This window comes from Fukomys damarensis, unplaced genomic scaffold (genome assembly GCF_012274545.1).
Source record: "Fukomys damarensis isolate Sample0158 unplaced genomic scaffold, DMR_v1.0_HiC HiC_scaffold_36, whole genome shotgun sequence".
NCBI lineage: Eukaryota > Metazoa > Chordata > Mammalia > Rodentia > Bathyergidae > Fukomys > Fukomys damarensis.
Window position 1 is genome coordinate 11,504,963 of NW_022900948.1, and position 9,045 is coordinate 11,514,007.

Consider the following 9,045-nt stretch of genomic DNA (forward strand, 5'->3'; position numbering starts at 1 on the left):
AAAAAAAAAAAAAAAAAAAAAAAAAAACAATTTTTATGCACAACTATTTGTATGTACAAAGCACAGACACCTATGTGGTGGTATACCTATGGTATTAAAATGTGAAGTAAAAAAATATATATCCAAAAGGCTGCTGAAGAAAACGCTAACAAAATAACAACAGCAAAAAATAGCTTGATAAATTCTGATCTGCACCCTTGGGCCTTGCCTTATATGACAACTGGCCAGGACTGGAGGAAGGGAGGACACAGGACCACTCAAAGTCCTATCCCAGGGCACTCTTGGTGCATCCCCAGAGTCAGCCCCACACCAGCTACCTAGCTCTGATCCTTCCCCAAACCATCGCCTTCCTCTCCTATGCCTAAAAGTCCACCATTCTGTGCCTGGAATCCTTTTCAACTTGCCCTCAGACTACAAGGTCGCTTACCCAGCCTCGCCAGCTCCCAGAGCTGGAAAGAATTGAGGTCTCTCCACCCTGTGCTCCAGCCTGGAGCTAAGGCATAGCCTGGAAGCTCGCAGAAGAACCCGGGAAGGAAGGACGTCCTCAGGGCATGAGAGTACTGTTGTGGAACAAGGCTCTCTTACTGGGGTAGGATCACAGACTCTACTTAGAAGTGCTCTAGGGGCATGGAGCCACTTAAGGGAGGGGCAGGCTGAGCTACAGTAGCTATGTTGGCAGGGGCTGCAGAGACAGGAGTGCAAGACGAGGTCATGCACAGGCTGCTCTTGGGTAATACAGTTATCCTGTGGTCTTCACACACCACGGAGTTCTCCAGTCTCTGGGGGTTTTGTGGGATGCCAATGAAGAGCAGGTAGACGATGCCACCTAGGTAGGCACCCAGGAATGGTGCCACGACTGGCACCCACCACCAGTTGTCCCTGGAAATGCAAGCAAGAGGCAGAGACCTGATGAGAGGGAAAATGCCCAGGATAGCACTCATATCCTCTTCAGGCCAAGGTAGGGTGAGTAGAGAGGCCACCTGCCTCCTACCCTAGAGAATGCCCACCTGGGGTCCCAGCTAGCCTCAGCCTGATTCAGGGAGGTAGGCTTGGTAGTCCTAGCACCTGTGCTAGTTTCAGGAAACATCAGGGAGCAGGACTCCCCTGTGCTGCTCCTGACAAGACCTTACCCTCAGTGTATAGGGGACCCACAGAAAACTTGAAGAAATGGAGCCTGACAGGAGCCGTACCTGAACACCTCTTTGCCCCAGCCAGCAATGAAGGTGAAGAAGCGAGGAGGCAGGTCCCGAGATGGGTTGATGGCGTATCCTGTGTTCATGCCCAAGGACGCCCCAATGATGACTATGAGGACACCAATCACCAGGGCCTGGGTCCCTTGCAGTGCTGGGTTGTTCTCCTTGTCCGTGATGGCGAAGAGACACAGCTGGAGCATCCCTGTCAGTAACACCTGGGAAGCAGACATTACAGCGGCCCACCAGGGTCCTAACAAAGCCAGTGTCCCAGTGGGGCCCTAAATCCCAGCACACAGGCAGAGAGTCTTAGCCTTCATAAAGTCCCCACCCAGAATTCTTAGCCTCTTTATCACGGAGGAGACAAGGGTGTGGGGAGAGGGGCCACTGACCTCATTCAGGAAGCCCCACCATAATGTCATGTAGTTGGGAAGGTAGGTGGCAAAAATGCCAGCAGTGGCTGTGGAACCCACCACCGTCAGCTGTCCGCCCGAGAAGTGGAGAATGGCCTCTGTGGACACAGACTGAGCTTAGCACCACTGGCTAACCCCAGGTGTGGGGCTGTGGAGTGGAGGTTTGGGGAGCACCCTCAAGGCTTGTTCTCCTAGGTGGCATTACAGACTGCTGCACCAGCGTCTGACGGACCCAGATCTCAGAGAAGGCTGAAGCCAGGGGCAGACAGGCAGGGTGGAGCACTCACTGAGGAAGAGGCAGTAGATGGTGGCAGCAGCCGTGAAGGAGCCCAGGAACTGACCCGACACATACACGGGGAACTTCTTCCAGGGCATGCGGCCTAGCGCACAGCTGGTGAAGGTCACAGCTGCGTTCATGTGGGCCCCTGTAGGGAGGGAGAGGTATGTCAGGGTGGCAAGAGCAGAAACAAACAACAGAATGAGCGATACTGACAGCAACAATAATAAATAATGATGACTAGCGTTACAGCCTGTATGTTGTAGGACAAGAGTCCTGTCATAGAACCTTTATAGCCACCCCACAAAGCGAGGACCACCGTCTCCATTTCGCCATTAAGGAAAGTGAGGAACAGAGAAGGAAAATAGTTTGCCTAAGATGACCGAGCTATGAGGTGGCAGACCTATGGCACGTGTGCCACCGTGGGCTGCTTGTATCATTGAAAGCTCTAAAAGCTTCACCATCACTGACCTCCCTAGTCAAAATGGTGAGTCAAGGGAGCCCATGAAGCATCTGGGGAAGACACAGGCAGAAGCAAAGGGCTCAGAGGCCTCTTCCTCCCTCTAAAAAGTTGTGTCAGAGAAGGGGCTGCCTGAAGGCGGGCAGGAGATAGCCTGCCAGGAATACTCAGCCTCACCCAGTCAAGGAAGGGACTGGGTTCACTCACCTGAGATGTTGCCAGCCACGTGCACTCCCATGGTGACTCCAAAGCCAAAACCCAAGTTGACAGCAAGGTAGCTTCCAAATTTGTTATTTCCAAGCACCATCTGGGCTACAGAACCAAGGCCAAACACCTGCGAAAGAGGGCTTCTGAGAGGCTGCCATCCCAGAAGCCCCAACCTTAGAGGAGAGCTCAGAGCTCAGTACCTGGTCCCCGCCACGCCCATGTCCTGGGCCTGCCCAACATCTCCCTTAAAGAACTTCTGTCATGCTTTCCTGCAGAACATTCTCTCTCATGACTTCTCTTCCCTTACCCCAGAGAGGCCTCTCAGACTAATGAGAGCTGGATGGTGAGTATAAAAAAAGCCAGGGGTGGAGAGGCAGAGGCCCTCATGACATATCCAGGCACCTCGATCCCCACCAAGTCCCTGAAGTTTGGGGGTAAGGACAGAGCTTCAAGGACAGCTGCTGTGGATTGCACTCCTCACAGCGTCTCACTCTCCAGGCCTGCCTGAAGGATGTTTCTAACAGTACTTCGGAAGGAAGTATTAGATTTTCCTCAATTGGAAAATGGGCAACCTGAAGCTTAGAGAAATTGACTGGCATATCCAATGTCACCCAGCTTGTACCATGAGCCAGGATTGAATGTAGGCAGTTATCTATGCCAGATGGCCTCAGACCCAAACAAGCACACATCTCCAGCTGTGCCTTGCTTTCTTGTGCTGTGTCCCCCTTCTGCAACACCCAGTACTCTCCAAGGCCAAGACCCAGTGGCACCTATTTGGAAATATCTATGCGTTTTGGATGTGTGGTTTTCAGCCTTCCAGAGTGCTATAATTATAGGCATGCACCAGCTTGGACACACAGCTTTGATTTTTTTTTTTTTTTTTTTTTTTTTTTGAGACAGGGTCTCACCATGTAGTTCAGGCTGGCCTTGAATTCACGGTGATCCTCCTGCTTCAGCCTACCTGGTGTTAGGATTACAGGCATGTACCACATGCCCAGCAGATATACAGTTTTTTAAGGAATTTGAGGGGTTCAGGCTGTTGGAAATCAGTCACTTAGTGCATGTGATTATTATGTGCTTGAAATGTGGTTAGTCTACCAGGAACAGTGGCATGTTATAGGCATATTATATGCCTATAATCCCAGCACTCTGGGAGGCTGATGCAGGAAGATCTCAAGTTCAAGCCCATCCTGGTCAACTGACCAACTTAATGATACCCTGTCTCAAAATAATAAATGAAAGGGCTGAGAATGTAGCTTAGTATAGAGGGCCTAGGTTCAATCCCTAGTACCTCATATAACAATAATAAAAGCAATAATGATGATGCTGGGGATTTAGCTCAGTAGCACCAAGCTTGCCTTGCAAGTGTAAGGTCCTGAGTTCTATCCCCATTACTGGAAAAAAAATATTGTATTAGTTACATGTTACAATGATATTTTGGGCCCAGCGTGATGGCACAGACCTGTAATCTCAGCTGCTTTGGCGTGTGAGACAGGAGGGCCACAAGTTCGAGGCAAGTCTAGACAATTTAGTGAGACCCTGTCTCAAAATAAAAAAATTAAAAGGACTAAGGATGAGCTCAGCATTCTCTAAACCCAATCTCTACTACTGAAAAGACAGAGTTTAAAGCAATGATATTTTAGAAATAAGGTTAAATATAATAGTTATTTAAATTAATTTCACCTAGTGCACTTTGCTCTGTTAATGTAGCTACTAGAACATTTTAAATTGCATATGTGATGCATATGTAGTTTCCTTGGACAGCTCTGCTCTAGGGTTTACGAAGGAAACCCTGGAGAATTGTGGACACGAATGAAGGCCTTACTTGAAGCCATCAGTGGGTGAGAGCCCAGGAGAGGGCACAAGGTAAGAAGGCAGCTGGGGGCTGAACTCAGGACAGTACAGCAGCACTCTCAGCTGGCCTGAGTGTTGAGGGTGCTGAAATGGGAGAACAAAGACAGAATGTGCCACAAAGGCCAGGGACAAACCCCTGCCAACACCGACGGTCACAGGCACCAACTGGGCCAAGTACAGGAAGGCGGGAAACTTCCTTTCAATGTGACAGTGAAGGAGTCAGTAGTAACATGATACGTATTGCCTAGTTGTGGATATGTTTTATTTATTTGGTTTAGTGTTTTTTGTTTTGTTTTTATGGTACCGGAGACCAAACCCAGGTACTCATTGATTCTAAGCAAATGTTCTTACACCCCCGTGGCTGCTGAGAAAGAGTTGAAAGATGCCAGAGTAGTTATCTCCTTGGGAACGTGCAGGAGAAGGCATGTGGGGGAGAGCAACATGATAAATGAGGGGCTCACAGGAGGAAGGGAAGGATATTTCATTTTGCGTTGCATTGCTTTGTTTTGCTTTGTTTTGCTTTCTGATACTGAGGATTGAGCACGGGACCTCACACTGACCTCCCCAGCCCTTTTTATTTTTATTCTGAGATAGGGTCTTACAAAGTTCCCCAGGCAAGCTGAACATGGTGATGCACACAAGTAATCCCTGTACTCTGGGAAGCAGGGGTAGGAGATTAAAAGTCTGTGCCCAGTTGTGGGAGCCATTCTACATAATTTTGGGGAAAACTCATTTCACAATTAAATTACGATCAGGCCTAGTCTTCTGGCCCACAGGCTGGCTATGGTGTACGAAACATAACTCCATTTTTGCCTCCAATCACAGCTGAGACTTCAATGGTCCTGTGATGCTGTGATGCTCAAGGGCAGGATTACATCAGCTGAAAACATCCTGGTTCTTTGAAAACCAAGTAGAAAGGAAGAGGGAGAAATCATCAGTTTGACTCATCCCACCGACTACTGGGACAACATCTTTGCTCATCTTGCTGTCCTAATCAACATAAGACCCTCATTAGCATAAAATCCTTATGGTTTTAGGATTACCGCCACCCTCTGAGTCATCTGTTACTCCCTATGAACTCAATAAATAATGGTAAACTCAGGGTGCCTTCATCTTTGCTGCCCAAAGCTCAGCTTCTTCTCTAAGTGTCGTACCTTGTCTTTATTCATTAATTTGCCATGTGCTGTCATGGTTCACAGGACACCAGGACTGACTGCAGGGCTTCTGGTAATGTTTCCTTTCCCTGTTCCCTACACCGTCTGTCTCAAAAAACAATATGGGCTGGGGATATAGCTCAGTGTGAAGACCCTGGATTCCCCAGATTGTAAACAAACAAAAATTTTGAGGCTGACCTCAAACTTGCAATCCTCCTATCTCCCAAGTAACCACAGTTACAGCTGTATGTCACCATGCCTGGTTTGTTACAGGGGTTTAAATGGAGAGACTTTAGTATGTTTATAGGCTGTGAGACACACAGACTGAAGATAAAGGAGACAGAAAATGACACAGCAACGTTCTTGAGTGTACTGAAGGGGTGGATAGATCAGAATTGGAGGGGTCATCAGCTGTTCCTCAGACAAAGGACTATTATCTAGAATATATAAAGAACTCAAAAAAATCAGCCCCCACAAATATAAAGACCCGATTCGAAAATGGGCATCTGAAATGAACAGACATTTCTCAGACAAATAGTAAAAGCATCAAGTAGATATATGAAAAAATGTTCCACATCACTGGTCATTCGAGAGATGCAGATGAAAACAACACTGAGATTCACCTCACCCCACAAAGAATGGCTGCTATCAAGAAATCACACAATAACAAATGTTGGTGGCGTTGTGGGGAGAAAAGAACCCTTCTCCATTGTTTGTGTGAGTGCAGACTGGTGCAACCACTGTGGAAATCAATGTGGAGATACCTCAAAGAACTGAGATTAGAGGTTCCATTTGACCCAGCCATCCCTCTGCTGGATATCTTTCCAAAATAATTAAAAGAATCATACCACAGTGATATAGGCACACCCATGTTTATAGCAGCACAGTTTGTAATAGCTAAAACTTGGAAACAGCCCATTTGCCCATCATTTGGAGACTGGATAAAGAAAATGTGGTTTTTCTATAAAATGGAATACTACTCAGCCATAAAGAATAAGAAATTAGAGTCATTCATAGGAAAATGGATACATATTGAGGATATACTTCTAAGTGAAATATATAAGTCACACATGTATAAATACCAAATAGTTTCTCTGGTGTGAAAAGCTTTAATGGTACATAAGATCCTAATGAGATAATTGACAATGTGAAATAGGAAGAAAAGGGCTAAAGGTGTAGGGGAAATGGAAAGGGTAGGGGAAAGGTAATAAGGGAAAAGAAAAAAACACGAGAAAATGAAAAAATTGAAATAAAATATTTGTAAATAGGGAAGGGAGGAGGGGGTGAAGGGAGGGCACCTTCAAGGGAAGAAAATGAGAACCAAGGCCTGTCATGTAAAAGTACAAGATCCCAGTGATGAATGTAACTGTACTGTATACCTAGAATGTACCAATAAACTCAATGAGGGAAAAAAAGAATTGGGGGGTCACGAAGGAAGGAGGGGACTCATCCTAGTTGAAGAGGGATGTGGGGATGACAGGTGGTGGGAGTGGCAGGAAGGTAAGGGGGGGATTCAAGAAGCCCACCTGATGATTTTCTCTGTCAAGTAGTAGATCAAGCCATTTGCTGATTTTAAAAATGATAAGCAGAGAATAGAGCAGCTTTGGAGAAGTCTGAGAAATGCAAGCTAGCTCAGGTAAGGTAGAGAAGAGGCAGTTGAGCAAGAGCCCAGGACAGGAGCAGGATAGCCCAGAGATGGGCTGCCTTAGGGTCCGGGAGAGGACAGGAACAAACAGAGCTGGAATGGAGGGGCCAGACCAGGCCATCTGACAGGCAAGGGGAGCCAGAAGTAGCAAGATTAGAGCAGATGTGGATGGGCGCCCCTTTCCATTTTCCCCACGTCAAAACCCTATGCTAAAAATAATGAGTGGATGAGTCCTACGTGATCTTCTGGGTCCGGGTGGCCAAATGGCAATGCCCACACCTCATCCACCGGGCACACAGGTTTTGTTTATATAACGTGGCTTTGATGATAAGATTCAGCTCCCCTTGAAAAACAAAAAGCCTGGGCAATGCTAGCCTACATTCTTCCCTCTGTGGAAACAGTCAGCTGCAGCAGCAGCAGCTGAATCCTTACACCGATCCGTGATTAGCAGTTGGCCAGTCTCCACCCCGCGCGGACTCTCGGCCACAGTAGCATATGAGTTGGCAACCCTTGCCCTGTGGCTCATGTGTACACTGACACGAGCAGACCCCACCGGGCCCTGTACATGGGTTTCCAGGGCCCTGATGCTCCAGCCCCTCCCTTCCCTTGTCAGTGATTATAGCCATCAGCCAGGAAACCAGCTCTGAGAACAACAACCCTGGAGCTGTAGAGTACAACAATCATTTCCCTCATCTTGGCTGCAATGAATGGGGCCCAAGGTTACATCAACCTTTTTGGGCAGCAAAACCTTTACCCTGGTGATTCACTGAACTTCCTATGAATTGAAAAAGCTCCTACTTCTTGGCACAGGCCTGGAAACTAAAAATAACAACATAATGTCCTACAGGAACTTAAACATCACCAAGTTCTTTTACAAGCGTTATTTCCCTTCAGCCCTCATAGAATGGGAAAACTGAGGCCCAGAGTGGGGTCCTGAACTACTCAAAGGCTAAAGTAAAGATCTTTCCCCAACTGGAGGAGAGTTAACAAGCTAGAATCTTAGAAAGCCTACCACCTCGGGGGCTGCAGCTACAGCTCAGTGACAGAGCACTTGCCTGGCACGCTCAAGGCCCTGGGTATGATCCTCAGCACCACCAGAAAAAAGAATCAAAAGCCCCAAAACAGCAACAAAAGCACCTGCTATCTCTAACCTGAGGGACACAGCGAAGAGATTAAAGGGCAATACTGTGATACTAAACTGGACAGTATTTCATCAACTTAAAGTGTGACCTTGGACAAGTGACTTAGTTTCATGGGCCTCAATTTCCCCATCTGTAAAATGAGGGCAACAATAGTACCCTATGTCTAGGGCCACTGCAGTTTTGGGTTTTTTTGTTTGGTTTGGTTTGGTTTGGTTTGGTTTAGTTGGTTTGTTTTGTTTTGTTTTGTTTTTTAAAACCAGTTCTCACTATGTAGTTCAGGCTGGCCTTGAACTCACTGTGTAGCCCAGGCTCTCCTCAAACTCATGGCAATCCTCCTGCCTCAGCCACACCCAGCTTTCTAGGGCTATTGTCATGATTTGGGAAGATTTGCATGGAAGGGGCTTCATATCATAGAGCTTGCTTTGCAGTAGGTGCTCGCTAATAATCCAAATTTTAAAAAAAGAAGGAAGATGTGGGCAGGTATCAAGACAGGATGCCAATCCCTGCTTTCTTCAAGAGCTTACCAAAGGATCCAAGGTTTAACAGCTCTCATGAGACTGGAATGTCTTGTCATAAATTAATCACTTTGTTCTGGATTAAGAAGGGACAGCTGAGGCAGGGGGATTGCAAGTAGGATCGCAGGCTGAGTGACTTAGCAAGACCCTGAGTCAAAATTAAAAAAAAAAAAAAAAAAAAAAAAAAG

The 9,045-nt window shown here is 46.9% G+C and overlaps 1 protein-coding gene across 6 annotated transcripts in view; it reads right to left on the reverse strand.

Moving 5' to 3' along the window:
- Positions 1 to 14: 14 nt before the first annotated feature.
- Positions 15 to 9,045, reverse strand: part of Aqp7 (aquaporin 7) — a 32,199-nt gene continuing 23,168 nt past the window's right edge. For all 6 annotated transcript variants that reach the window (XM_033759238.1, XM_010619206.3, XM_033759237.1 and 3 more), the window contains 5 exons: positions 2,548 to 2,674; positions 1,891 to 2,028; positions 1,583 to 1,701; positions 1,191 to 1,408; positions 15 to 879 (listed from right to left, as the gene is read on the reverse strand). In XM_033759238.1, the coding sequence (XP_033615129.1) occupies positions 609 to 879; positions 1,191 to 1,408; positions 1,583 to 1,701; positions 1,891 to 2,028; positions 2,548 to 2,674 (873 nt within the window). In that variant the 3' untranslated portion in view covers positions 15 to 608. The remainder of the gene's footprint in view (positions 880 to 1,190; positions 1,409 to 1,582; positions 1,702 to 1,890; positions 2,029 to 2,547; positions 2,675 to 9,045) is intronic.